Below are 14,832 nucleotides of genomic sequence, written 5' to 3'. Positions count from 1 at the left end.
ATATTAATTATAAAACAAATAGTTCTGATTCATCAGTGCTATGTTCTAGTCTTATAAATAAAAAGCTTGTGTCATTAATATTTTTGGTATAGTCTTGACTATTTACAATTTAGGACTACTACACATATTGTGTAAATGTGAAAGAAGTATTAAACACTTCATGAAAGTCAAACAGTGAAGGTGACGTGTAGCGTAGCAAAGTGGTGTCCCATTCTAAGACTTTTTGCTCTGCATCAAACCCATCCAAGTTCACACATACCGTGAACACACATCCGGAGCACTGGATAGCCATTTTTGCTTTGGCGTGTTTGGTACCTTTGCAGCAGTTGGGGGTTTGGTGCCTTGCTCAGGGGTCTCACCTCAGTCGTGGTACTGAAGGTGAAGAAAGATCATTATATAAGAAAGATCATTTTTGTTAAAGATACGTTCTGAAACATTTTAATATCACACCTCAGCTAAAACTGATTGAAATTTAATGCCACCTATTACAAAAAAATAGATTTTACTTGTACGAGATTTTTGCTGAGCTATCTCTCTTGTCTTTTTTTTCTGTCTCTCATAGGTCGCTCAGATAGTCATAGGATTTCTGATCATCTCCTATTCTATATCACTGCATTCCACTGAGACCACCATTATAATTAACTTTGGTGTGTCATGGTGGAGTGGCCTTATATAACACTAAAACGTTAGGAAATGGTGGTTATACAGTTTAAGATGATAGCAAAGTATTTAAAGGAATGTACAGTAAATTAATAGAGTATACCTGCCAACTATAGACATATCACTGAACTTCATTTATTCCCCCTTTTTCCAAACAGTTCGTCATTTCTGGTGCAGCTGGAATAGAAAAAATATGCTACCTGCAAAGCAGTGAGTCTGAACTTAAAACAAGACAGACAAACTGTTGAAGCACATTTTAGAGCCGTTGCTGTATTTCACCCATAATCAAATGCAAAGGCTTCACTTAAGCACATTCTGTATAACAGAAAATAAATAATTAAAAAGACAAAAAATCATGAAATTTACAGGTCTCTGTTTGTTTGGTGGTCTCTGCTGTGGCTATTATCTTCTCAGTTATTGCACTTATCATGTACTGTGCTGACATTGCTTTCAGTCTGCCAACCAAATGCCACATGGGACTACGCCAGAAGTTTGACCACCAGTATTATGCCACTGTAACTATCTCATACCCTCATGTGAGAGTTATATCATATTAAACAGTTGCGTATTTCAGTAAGGACTCTTTCTTTAAATCAGCATTTCAGCACATGATTGAAGACAACCATCTCCATGGTCAGTATGGTCCAGACAGCTATTTCCTCTGCTTTTACAGTTATACTGTATAATCAGAGGAGGAACTTTACAGGATATGCTGTAAATATTTAATTAGAAAAATATTTTATTATATAGATATATATTTTATCATATATGTTTGCAGGGTTGCCAACTCTCACGCATCTTGAGATTTATGCTGAAAGCGTGAGTGTCACGCCAGATGCATGAGAGTTGGCAACCCTGATGTTTGTGTGTATGTTTGTGTGGCCTAATTATTGATTTATTAATTCGTTAAAATAAGCTTTTAATGCACCATGTGGATTTCTCTTTTTCTCTCCCAGACCGTGACTGAATGACATCCTGCTTATTTCTGGATCTAAATTAGAGGTCCTTATCCACTTCATATAGCCTATGTGTTTTTTTCTTATATGCATTTAAGTGTTGTTGGTTTTTTTCCTAAAATCTAAAGTAAATTGTATTCTTATAAATAAAGATTAAAATCAATTACATTTTTATTTAAGTTACAATTAAAGATGACTTTTTTTTAACAACTTGATGAAACACCACCATTATGATGTTCCCATCATTTTAGCTCAACTTCGTTTGTTTATAACAGAAAAAAAGACAAATAGTTTGTAATGACTCGAGCTATGGTTTACTTTATTTAAAAATGATACCTTTTATGATGAAAATGCTGATCTCATAAATATAAGCGTTATGTGATATTCGCCATTTATGGACGGATTTTTGTGATGGCGAAATACCAAAGTCTATTGTAAAAGAGCTTAGCCCACGAAATAGTAGTCAAAGACAACTTATAAATAAATAATATTAAATAAATAGGAAGCTCAGAACACCATGCAGCAAACTAGCATCATGTATTAAATATTCATGGTACCCCGTCAAAAGAATCGTGTGTTGTTTGTTTTCTATCAAAACAGGCAACGGTCCTCAGAATCCTGATCCTGTCATATATCAGTTTCTACTAGATTTAAGGTTTGTTTCTAGTCACAGGGCAAGTAATAATGCTTTGTCATAAAGCTGAGGGAAAAATAAAAACAACTTTTGTGCTGTTGGGTGAGAATCAAATCAAATCTAATAATAGTATAACGTATCTACTTGTGAAGCCCATGACTTGTGCTTGGTTTGGGAATAGGCTTTCATTAGTGCAGACAAATCAGAGATGTGATGAAGAGGGAAAACACTGATAAAAAGTGAAAAAGGATTACTAAAAATATTAGGTTTTCTTAGTTAGGAATACTCCATTTGATCAAATCTTTTTTTTTCATAGGTACAAATATGCTATTTATTTGACCTTGACACAGCATATCTAGCCTCTTGTTTGTTTTTCTAAAAAGTTAGTACATAAGTCTTTGTACAGCGTATGTATTGAATTTGTTTCCTGTGTCCATCACAAGATTTCTAGAACTTTTCATTTTAAAATTAACAAATCACCTTTCTTTATGTCCCTCTCATAGTTTCTGTGATGCAGAGACCAGCTGTGGTGATTGACAGCTTCAAGCCCGTCATCATATTAATACAGTGGTGGTCCGAAACTAAGAGATCCTTCATAGACTGGGCAAAGTGCTGAAAATAAAGTGGCTTGGCAAAGAAGTCCAGGCATGAATAGACTCACTTGCATATAGTGCCAGTTATATTGAAGCTTCTATCATTCATTTAAATCCTCTCAAGATGGATGCCAATTGCGGAACCTTTGACGATGTCACACACATTCATACAGTCTTTTGATATAGACATGATTAATTTCCTGTCTCCTCATAAGCTGAATTGTTTTGGACACTGCCCATAGCATTTATAGTGCTGCAGTGATGACATATTTTTGTAGGCCATAACCAAGAAATGAGAGAGCATTTTAGCAATTGGAGTTCCATTGTCTTCTAGTCAACAGGATTTTTACCAGATTATTTTATTTTCTATTAATTTATTTTTTGTCAAATGCCTGAAAATTTTAGCAAAAATGTAATCACTGAAGCGCTATCTTGACAGCTGCCTATTTAGCCTACCTGTATATTATCTCTAGCTGAATTCTAGTTCAATTTAATTCAAACCAACAATAGGGGGCAGTAATAAACATGTGAACACATGCTCAGTTTGAACATGTCAATGTAACTGTTCCCAGCATATACTGTGCATAGACCCCATAGACTGTTTCTTTTAGGTGTTTTCATGCTGTCACACTTACCAGGAATCGACATGGACACTGAAGATATGATGGACAGACAGTAATGCATGAGGCAGTTAATCTCAGAGACAAATCCATGATCACCAAACTAATGGAATATGGAGCCACGCCCCTTGTATGAACTACACTCAGGTTGGACAATACTTTGGGCTTTTAATGTTTGAAATAAAATAAATAAATAATCTCTCACTTCTCTTTCTCTTTTTTTCTTATTCTGTATTTGTGACATTCTTTCTCACTCTGCTTGTTCTGTATTTTTATGAGGACTCTACTTTCAGTTTCATATCAGTTGATACCGTTGTGTCGCTCTTTTGGATGGGACGGGCAGTCTAGTCCACTCCAAAATGTGAGGTCCATTTTCACAAGTTTGTCCGAGGAAGCACAGAGTTGATTTGTCTCCACAATTGGTGAAAAGAGAGTAGACCTGTCTCTCTTAGGTGAGCTGACATTGTAAAAATCTAGTCTATCGAGTTTATATTAAACGCTTTGTGCCATCGTTCAATATAATTAATGCTGACTCTATGAGAAACCAAGTAGCATCCAAGCAAGACATTTTACAAAAACATTTATTCAGTGTAATGTTTGTAAAATTTCTGATTGTCAAATATGCAATATTCAACAGTTAATGTGTGAACTTGAGGACCTCTGAAATGCCAGGTTTTTGACCTTGACACCAGATGATGGACATTTAAAATGTCTAAGAAAAGTGAAAGTAGTTCTCAGAAAAGCAGAAGAGTGATTTGCCACGTGGTTTGCTAATTTGCTATTGCAACATAACTTACCACATGATCCTTGCTGTACTGGGAAGGTCTTTTATTTTTTGAAAAACAATGATATTGTATTTTTTTTTATTTATGGGCATCAGTTTTTACAAAGTGGTGTAAAAGGGCTGTCAGATGACCTAGCATCAGCACTTAACATGGACATCCAGTACGTTATGGAAATCTTGGAATCAGCAGGAATTGAAGGTAAATGTACAAAAGTCATACCTGAGAGCTTCAATTTATTTTAAACAAAAAACATTTACACAAGTACGTTTTAATTTTTTTATCTAGCCAAGCTAACTTACCAAAAAGTTACTCTGGAGGGAGTGATTTTTGTCACTCAGTGGGCACTTCTGGTTGTTGTGGCCTACTGGATATTAGCCTTCATCCAGCGTTTGGTTGATGGAGCAGTAAGGATGGCTCTGTGGCTGCTGAAGGTCACATTTGCCATGGGCATGTTTGGATTGATTCTCAGCGACGCTGGAGCCTCTGCAGAAACCACAGCAATAAGACTAGTGGGCCTGGCATGTGTGTGTGTCCTGTTAGGAATAGGTACATCTGCAAAGCCAGATACACACCTTCAGGACAAAATCAAGATGTTGGAGACACGACTAAGAGAGATGGAAAAAAGCAAAATGGAATGATGGGGAAATCCTCATCAGACCAGAAATATTTACAGTTGTAAATCCCTGTAATCCGGCATGATATTGTAACTTGAAACTCTGCAAAGGAACCACATTGTTTGTCTAAACTGGGAGGGTGCTTCAGTATTCCAAGTGTTAGTTAAAAGATGATTCATTCTCAAGTCAAACTTTGTGTCCTATAGCACAACAGGATCTGGCACCTGAGGGGTTTAATTGTTAACAAAAGGACTGAATCTAATGTCCAAACACCGTTTGTGGGGTAAACAGCAAACACCAAAATGTATTTACACTGCATTTAAATAATCATGGTTTTGTTGCTTACTACATTATTCACTGATGTGATGCACAGGGCAACAGTACAAAATGTATTTAATCAGTTAATTATAGTATTATAGACAATTATAGACATTTTTTCAACAAAAGCACTTTTGATAAATGGCAACAATCTACTGCATTTTTTCTTTGACTGTATTTTGGAGTGAAAAAACATGACACAAATCCCTGAAGTCAGAAAAAAACATATATACTTTTGTTGTTACATCCAATTCTACATATCCCCTTCAATTGGGTGAATCCAGTGGAATATTTTTTGTTATGCGGAAATTACTGAAACCTCACTGGTTGCAGTGTCTGTTATGATAAAAAAAACAAATAGAGAAAATAGAGATGCTTAATGTGCAGACCTTAAAAACAACATAAATATGTATTATAATCATGTTTATTGTCATTCTTATTATAGTTCAAAGTGTGACAACATATTGCATTTCGTTTTCCAATAATGCAACATAAAACAGGGGAAATTACTTTGCCGGTTGGCACTAGATGTTAGACAAAATAAAATAAAAATATATGTATATATACTTAGAACATGTAATGATAATATAAAATATGAACAGTAAACAGTCCCGGTAAGGAAATTGATAGCAGTTGAAGGGCAAATAAAATTACCCATAAGTATGCAGGTACAACACAAATCGTATTAAAATGTCACTGTAATATTTTACACACATTATCAACGTTCAAGTATAAATGTTTTGTTTGCACCATTTTATTTTTTTTATTTCAGCTAAAAGCACTATAAAACTGCAAATGCAACTACTTGCTTAGCAGTTAAGAAAATTCCCTGAAACACTGGTAATACATCTAAATTCACTAACATGCATTACTAATAACATGCATTATATCTGTTTAACTTTAGACATCCTATCATTTTTTCATATATTTTCCTGATTCCTGAGCCTTACATGATACTGTTTAAGCAGGTAAAAATATCAATATATATTTTAGTTTTCTTAGGTTACAGGTTTTTGTTGTTGTTGTTTCCCAACACTACAGTAAGGTAAGCATGTACTTTAAAGTTTGCAAAAAAGTAAATAGAGTGAATACATACACTACAGTCAATAGTTTATGGACATTTGCACAACTACAATGATAAAATAATGGCTTATTATTCAATGTAGTTCTACACAAAAGTGTAGAACATAGCCTTTTCAGCCTGACTGAAAGGATAGATTAGATCAAGTGAAAATGGTAGTTCACTTTCACCTTCAAACTGAATTTCAGGACAGGTCCCAACTAGTGTGCGTCTATAGTAATTGCTCTGCTTTTTCCTTAAACAAACACGTCTGTTAAAAGCCCATTCAGAGGGTGAGTCATTCTTTTGTCCATATTGCAATGTGACTTTAATATGAAAACATATTGGTGAAATATGGAGGTAGGTTTTTAAAAATCGTTGGTATCATTCAACATTTTTTTTCTTCTGTTATTAAAGAGCAGCAAGAGAGTGACATTAAGCTGTAAGAAAAAGACACGCATCTTTGGAAGCTGTTTTTCATGGGAAAACAGTAAACGGATTTGAGGTACAGTAGGTAATATATAAATGCATTTCATTTTTTTTTCTTATGCAAATTGTAATAACCTCCTATATCACTTTAGCTAGACTAAGTGCTGAGAGAATAGGTCTAATCATAAACAAATTAAGTAGTAGTTTTAATTAAGGTCCTATTAGTTCTAAGGCCAAAATTGTTATTATTCTTTTTAAGGCTTGCATTTTGTATGAATCTAACAAACAAGTGTTTGTTTCTACATCCATTGCAGGGATAATTCAGGATATTGGAGTAACTACAGGAAGTTGTTGCCAGAAGACCTTCCTTTGTTAACATCAAACTGGAAGCCAGATTCACTGGAGTTAAGGATATCCATTGGTTGAGACTAGAAAAAAAGACAGGTAAGAGAGTGAAACACAGAGAGACATTGGGAATATGAAATGTGTCCAGAGTAAAGCTTTACTTTTTCTAACAATCATTTTCAGCAATGCGAGGCAAATTTAGTGCAATTTGTTAAAAAAAAATGGTTAGAAATTTAATGCAAAGTAACTGTTACTGAAAGACTGGACAGTTAAAAATACTAAAATAACACTAAAATATGGCCCAAGAAAGGTTAACTCAGGCAGATGTTTATAGAAAAGAAGTTAAGGGTGGAAAAGGTTAGATGTTACCTGAGGCTGAGGTGTGAGCAGTGGTACAGTTGGCGGCATTTCAGGCCCAGAAGGAGCACTGCTCATTACTGGTGCATAGTTCTGAGGACACACAGTGTCTTGTTTAAAAATCTTGTTAAAATAAGCAAGTTAATGTGTAGTTCACCCAAAAAAATTCAATACTGTCATTTACTCACCCTCAAGATGATTCAAACCTGTATGAGTTTCTTTCTTCGCTTCAGCACAAAACAAATATTTTGATCGTTGACAGAAGCCACTGACTCCCTTAGTATTATTTTCCATACTATTGAAGTCAGCGACCACTGCAAGTTGTTTGCTAACCAATATTGTTCAAAATATATTCTTTTGTGTTCAGCAAAAGAAAGAAATTCATACATGTTTGGAACAACTTGATAGTGAACAAATGTCAGAATTGTCAATCTCTTTAACCCTGTGTTGACCCTTTCAGCGCAATTCATGCATTTGAATTTCATTTTATCCTTTACATATCTGCTTGCTTTCTTTGATTACAAATAAGCACATAGAAATAAAAACCCACAGGATGAAAAGCAAAGAGATTTGCATTGCAAGATTTTTGATGTACCACAGGTGCAGGTGGTTGGTAGTTGGTTGGAGGGGCATTCCACTGGGGCGGCTGAGCAGGTGCAGGGCCAGAGGCAGGAGGGTAGACAGGGTTTTGATAAAAACCCTAAAAAAACAGAAAATGCACAAAATTGATTTTTTTTTATGGGCAAACTTAAATAAAAAGATAAACTCTGTACTAGTTAATTAAGTTTTTGCATGTGTCCACAAGCTAAAAATCAAACCAGAATTCATGTTGGTCTTGGGAACCGTGCACAGATAACATGTTTAGACCTTTCCACTGCTTGCTTTAACATAGTTTTTCTGTGTAAACATGCCTTTCGTGATGGACGCCTTTGTGAGTGCTCTCGCATCTAGCACTTTTTACAGCAACTCACATATGACAGTGTTTCAAAATCATGGTGCTTGACAACTTCTTGTGTTGTAACATTCCTGTTTGTCACTTTGGATAGAAGGATCTGTGGTAAATCTCTGTGCATGTAAGCTTACAGGGTTGGGAGGAGCAGCAGGTTGTCCGCCTGACTCTGGTGGATAAGGATGAGACGGATAACCAGCGACGTAGCCCTTCGGTCAAAAACAACAAACCATTAATACTACTTACAATGCACACCAGCTACAATTTTTTTTTTTTAAAGCATTGATTTAGTTTGCCTTTTTTTGTTTTGTTTACAGGATAGTGGAGAACGGGCAGGAAAGTGTAGGAAGACAGACAGATTTTCACATTTATTTAACCTGGCCAGTGTCTGCAGGACCTACAGGATCTGCTTTTTAAGCAATTTGGAACATGTATTCAAAAGATTTTAAAGTTGCTGCCACCTTAGGATGAACTGAACTAAAATTCCTTAATTGTCACTTTGGATAGAAGGATCTGTGGTAAATCTCTGTGTGTGTAAGCTTACAGGGTTGGGAGGAACAGCAGGTTGTCCGCCTGACTCTGGTTGATAAGGATAGTGATTCTGACCTGGATCTGGTTGAGACGGATAACCAGCAATGTAGCCCTTCAGTCAAAAACAGCAAACCATTAATATTACTTACAATGCACACCAGCTACAATTATTTTTAATTTTTTTATGATCTTGATCTTGTTTTTTTTTGTTTGTTTTTTTGTTTACAGGAAAGTGTAGGGAGACAGAAAGGTTCTCCACATTTATTTTACCTGGCCATTGTCTCCAGGACCTACAGGACCAGACATAGTGTTGCTGCTAGGTGAAGACATTGGTACACTGTTGGGCTGACTTGTGTCTGATTTAGTGGTCTGACAACATTTGCAGATTCTCTTTCTGCAGCAGAAGCAGATTCCACCAGGAATTCCAAGCAACAGCAGAGCTAGAAGACCTTTATTGGCGGAATAATCACGATGATCTACATAGATATTTGAAGAGACAAGAGAAGAACAGACATCAAAAGATGTAATAATGCATGTGGTGACCCAAATCTCTAAATGAAAAGACACAAAACACAGTCCGATTTTTTTTTCTTGTTTTTAAGTGATCTCTTACATTCACCAATGCTGCACTTTTTTTAAAATACAAAATACAGCTTTCTGTGTCATATGATTCTTCATAAATCATTCGAATATGCTAATTTGATAGTGATTTGAAAGATTTCTTATCACTGCAAAAACAAATATTTGTGGAAAGCATGATACATTTTTCAGAATTCTGTGAGAGACAAAAAGTCAGAACGACATTATTTGAAATTGAAATCTTTTGAAACATTTTAAATGTGTTTTGATCAACTGAAACGGTCACTTTTGATTTATTTAACTCATCCGTGGTGAATATCCTTGTGTTGACTTATTCTTATTTTTTGAATGTGTCATTTTAAAAGATTTTGAAAAAAATAAGTATTTTCTTACCCACTAGTATCATTGTATTGTTTGAGACGAGTCTTCGTTTCAGATCGGTGAGCTCGTATCTGCCTACATCTGAAACATTTACATTGAGAATCTGAATAATTTCACTGCTCACTCTAAGCCGGTTGACATAGTCTGGGTAGCTTCGTCCCACAGCAACTCCATTCTCCACCAGGACGAGAGATGAATAATTATTGTAAAAGCGAAGCGTAGCATCAGTCTGCTTGAGTCCTGCCAGAGATATTCTCAGAGTGTCACCTGCGACACAATCAATGATGCCTTTGTTGGCTGTAAAGAAAGAGAATGACAGATAGTGAAGATATGTAGGACAATCACATAGATATTATTCTGAGTGGGAGGTTTAAATTACTACTCACAGTTGACCTTCACTATATAACTGATGATGGTTGCACCAAAGTGATTTAACAAGGTGTAGGTTCCCTCATCATCAAACGTAACACGTTGGATTCTGAATGTCCAGTCCTTACCCATGCTGGTCACATAGCCTTTACTTGCCCGCACAGAATTGCTAGCTTGGTTCCAGATAGTAAGTCTTTCAGTCTCATTAGCATTTAAAAACTCCAAGCTCCGTGTCCTCTCAGGAAGATCCAGAGTCAGCTGCTGGCCATGGAATAAAATCCTCTGAGGTAATGCAGAGACTGACACTGGGGGAGAATTTTTTTTTTTTTTTTAGTTCTTTTGAACTGTTGGCAGTTAATATCATGTGTAGGCTGTTTAATTGTATTACATGATTCAGCTTGTCCTGTTATTATTCTGAATGTTCAGGGAGGTTAATAAGCAAATGTTATAATACCTGCACAAATAGCAGTTGAAAGGAGGGTCCAAACACTCAGCATCTGTCTGAGAAAAGATCTATCAGTATTACAGATGTAACATGTTTGTTCACAGTATCCCAAAACTCTGAAAACACTAGGATGATTTTATATATATAAAAATTTTCTTTTTTTTTTTCTCTCTCAACCCAGCAAGAAATAGGACAGAATATGCTAGCATATGCCTGCATATTTTTCTGTGTGCATCCAAACATAAGTAATACTGGCTGATATTAAAGGGTTAGTTCACCCAAATAGCAAAATTATGTCATTAATAACTTACCTTCATGTTGTTCCAAACCTGTAAGAACCTGTTCATCATCAAACTGAATCGTTTTAAACGGTTCGCGTCTCCAATACGCATTAATCCGCACATTACTTAAGCTGTTAACTTTTTTAATGTGGCTGACACTCCCTCTGAGTTTAAACAAACCAATATCCCGGAGTAATTCATGCACTCCGTAACAGTACACTGACTGAACTGCTGTGAAGAGAGAACTGAAGATGAACATAGAGCCGAGCCAGATAACGAACAACAGACTGACTCGTTCTCGAGTCAAGAACCGTTTCTGTCCGATTCGAGAACCGAGGAGCTGATGATACTGCGCATGTGTGATTTAGCGTGAAACAGACCCAACACACAGAGCGTCTGAACTGAACTGATTCTTTTGGTGATTGATTCTGAACTGATTCTGTCTAATGTTATGAGCGTGGGTAAACCAAAGGCTTGAATCAAGGGCGATCATTGCCAATGACGTCATTACGTTGAGCGCTAAAGAACCGGTGAACTGTTTTTTTCAACCGGTTTATTGAATTGAATCGAAACTTCTGGCGATCCGAGAACCGATGCAACCGGTTCTTGACTCTTGAACGAGTTAATGGTTCGTTCATTATCTGGCTCAGCTCGGTGTTCATCTTCAGTTCTCTCTTTACAGCAGTTCAGTCAATGTACTGTTTGAGTAAATGAATTACTCCAGGATATTGGTTTGTTTTAACTCAGAGGCAGTGTCAGCCACATTAAAAAAGTTAACAGCTTAAGTCATTTGTGGATTAATGCATATTGGAGACGCGAACGGTTTAAAATGATTCAGTTCGATTTGGTGAACTGGTTCAAAAAGATCCGGTTACATCGAATGATTCGTTTGCAAACCGGATATCACAAACTGCTTTGTTTTGAACTCTCTCTCACAACAGACACGGAAGAGAAGACAATGCTAAAAAAAGTCGTAGTTTTTGCTATCTTTGGACCAAAATGTATTTTTGATGCTTCAAAATACTCTAACTGACCCTCTGATGTCACATGGACTACTTTGATGATGTTTTTCTTACCATTCTGGACATGGACAGTATACTGTGCACACAGTTTCAATGGAGGGACAGGAAGCTCTCAAACTAAATCTAAAATATCTTAAACTGTGTTCCAAAGATAAACGGAGGCCTTTCTGGTTTGGAACAACATGAGGGTAAGTTATTAATGACCTAATTTTGCTATTTCGGTGAACTATCCCTTTAAAGGGGTCCTATTATGCTTTTTCACATTTACAACTTCATTAGTATGTTGCTGTTTGAGCATAAAAACGATCTGCAATGTTACAATGCTCAAAGTCCATCTCAAAAAGAGATATTTTATTTAACAGAAATGACTTATCAAAAACTACAGCAAATGACTCGTATTGACTGTACAACACCTATTTTCCGGGATTTAGAATATCACAAATATCAAGGAATGGGACGAGACCTAGTTATGCTGCACTAGAGAAGGCATTGAGGGTTATCACTATGATGTATTGTAATAATGTATAATATGTGAAAAATAATGTGTTTTTAGAACAACCTAGTATGAGAGCCTGTTCTAGTATGCAACCCCCCCCCCCCCCAATTAAGACTTTGTAAAAGAGCATAATAGGACGCATTTAAACATAATGCCTACCACATCATATTTGATACATGAGTTTCTAAGGTCTCTAAATGATCAGCATTATCAAAATTTCTGTCATCTGATAGATAGTTCATACTTTCTTGCAAGTGGAAGGCCTTTTAGTGTAATTCTATATATGTCCACTTTAAGGGTGTGGTAGCCTACTTGTATAAATCTTTACAGATTTTTGTAGTCCTCTACCAGTTCAGTTGCAATCATAGGTTGCAATTCTTGCTTCTCCGATCTTTAAGAATCGTTTAAGCCTAGTACAGTTTACACGGTGTTTATTAATTAAATATCCTATAGTCAAGATGTTTTAGTACACTGGAACGCCCTAACAAATGGCGGCTAATGGACAGCTTTCCTGAAGGGCGTTAGATAAACTTGATTGAGCCAGATCATCAAATGACAACACATTACGCGCGAATATACGAAACAATTAGATTTAGTAAAGCCGAGAAGCCCCATAAATGAACGAAGAAAAAAAACGGCTATAATTTAAATTAAACAATGTCACTAATCAATTAGGATGTAGATGCAAACTATACTATATACAACTATAGCGCAATGTTTGACGAAATATGCATCTTAAACGCCTGCAAAAAAAAATATTAGGATGGCTTTCAACAACAAACGCTCACGCGCCTCTTGCATGTGGATTATAACGTAGCCTATTGTTACTTTTATTGTAAAGCGAAAGGAGAAAACGGATGTATTGGGATTTAAAACAACATACTTTACAGAAAAACAACGACTTTGAATGAGGAAAACAAGCTTTAAATCGCAAAAAAAAAATTTGCATTAGGTTATTTTCGCAGTTTTAACAAAGATTATTCACACATAAAGTCCATTGCATACTCACGGTTTCATTAAGATGATGGATGTTACCGTTGAAAATTGAGGATTTAACCGTGTAACCGAGCTGTAAATTACAGTCAGTAGGAGTGTCCTGTGTGGAACTGGTAGAGTTCTCAGCACTTCTGCTCTCGTGCGAATAAACCACTAACAAAACCCCTCGAGCGCATTCCTCTCCCTTTGTCTCTCCCCACCCGCTTGAATGCGAGGAAAGGTTAATATGGTCGTGAGGATTGATGTGTGTGTGGAGGTTTGGACTTGAGTATTTGAAAAAAAAATGAATGGCAAACGTAATCTATGATTGTGAGAAATATGTTCCACACCTTAAAAGTCGAAGAGGAGAACCAACCTTGTTCCCTAAATGTGTGGTAGGCACAGGGTTGGGGATTAACGGAATACATTTTTAAAGTAACTCTTCCAAGCCTGGGTAGGCGCCATGTGATATCTAAAAACAAGCAAATTCCCTTCATTGCATTACCATGTTCAAATAATTGACTTGACCTTTAGAAGATTTAGAAGATTTTTTGGAACTATTTGTGTAAATAATTAGCCAATTAGCTTTGACAGCTTGGCTTTAACACAACTATTTGTTGTTGATTTAATAATTTTAAAATAAATACAGGGGTAGAGTCATCATACCAATTAATGAATTTTATTCTACAAACCTAATTCATAATCCCAAATATAGAGGAGGCTGGGACTGGCCCGTCTATTTATGCTAGTGCTCCAGCCTTCAGCTGTTCCTTCTATATTTTCTGCAACAGCTTATGGTCTCCATTCACAGACACTAACAAAGACCTTGCAAGTCTGCATAAAGAAGCGCAACATGATACATACTTTAGAGGTGTGGCTAGAGGACCCCTCCCATCCCAGCATGCATCTGTCTCAGTGCAATGCTCATGAGTAGCCATTTTGTACTAGGGATCTATGGTCTTGTTGTTGGAATACAACAACAACAACAAGAAAAAGTAAAAAATGAAAACATAAAATTAATGTTTAAGAAAATAGCATCAGTTGAATGATTGTGTTAAACAAAGTAAGGAGATTTCTGCTATAGCTCCTATTGTCTACATAAAGATTTCTGCCAAACAGGTGTTGTACAGAAGCTTGTTTCTGACACGGAATAATAAATAAATAAAAAATTGCGACTTTTTATCTCAATGATGAGTTCTGACGTTTTTCTTGTGACTTTTCAGAATCGCAAGAAATGCTGAATTGCAAGATGTTGACTTGCAAAATAAGAAAAATCAGATTTTGAGATAAGTTGCTAGCTTTAAAATTGTTTTGCTAAATGTAAACCATAAAAAAGATTTTATCAGATTTTGAAACAAAGGGAGAATTTGGAGAGATATAAATTGGTAATTGTGAGAAAGGCAGAATTGTGAGGAAAAAAGTCAGAAATCGCA

The 14,832-nt window shown here is 36.0% G+C and overlaps 1 protein-coding gene and 1 pseudogene across 1 annotated transcript; one reads left to right on the top strand and one right to left on the bottom strand.

Moving 5' to 3' along the window:
- Positions 1–3,387: 3,387 nt before the first annotated feature.
- LOC113074312 (uncharacterized) lies at positions 3,388–5,432 on the top strand (annotated as a pseudogene).
- A 156-nt stretch (positions 5,433–5,588) lies between these two features.
- LOC113074240 (uncharacterized) lies at positions 5,589–13,622 on the bottom strand. Its single transcript, XM_026247031.1, has 10 exons — positions 13,434–13,622; positions 10,635–10,677; positions 10,198–10,485; positions 9,824–10,108; positions 9,122–9,327; positions 8,865–8,963; positions 8,455–8,529; positions 7,967–8,071; positions 7,384–7,464; positions 5,589–7,097 (listed from the first exon to the last, which is right to left on the bottom strand). The coding sequence occupies exons 2-10, from the start codon at positions 10,675–10,677 to the stop codon at positions 7,008–7,010; spliced, it is 1,272 nt and encodes a 423-aa protein (XP_026102816.1). The 5' UTR covers positions 13,434–13,622; the 3' UTR covers positions 5,589–7,007.
- Positions 13,623–14,832: the final 1,210 nt, after the last annotated feature.

This window comes from Carassius auratus, chromosome 1, assembly GCF_003368295.1.
Source record: "Carassius auratus strain Wakin chromosome 1, ASM336829v1, whole genome shotgun sequence".
Taxonomy (NCBI): Eukaryota; Metazoa; Chordata; class Actinopteri; order Cypriniformes; family Cyprinidae; genus Carassius; species Carassius auratus.
The sequence above is the reverse complement of the archived record's forward strand: the minus strand, read 5'-3'. Positions and strand labels throughout refer to the sequence as shown.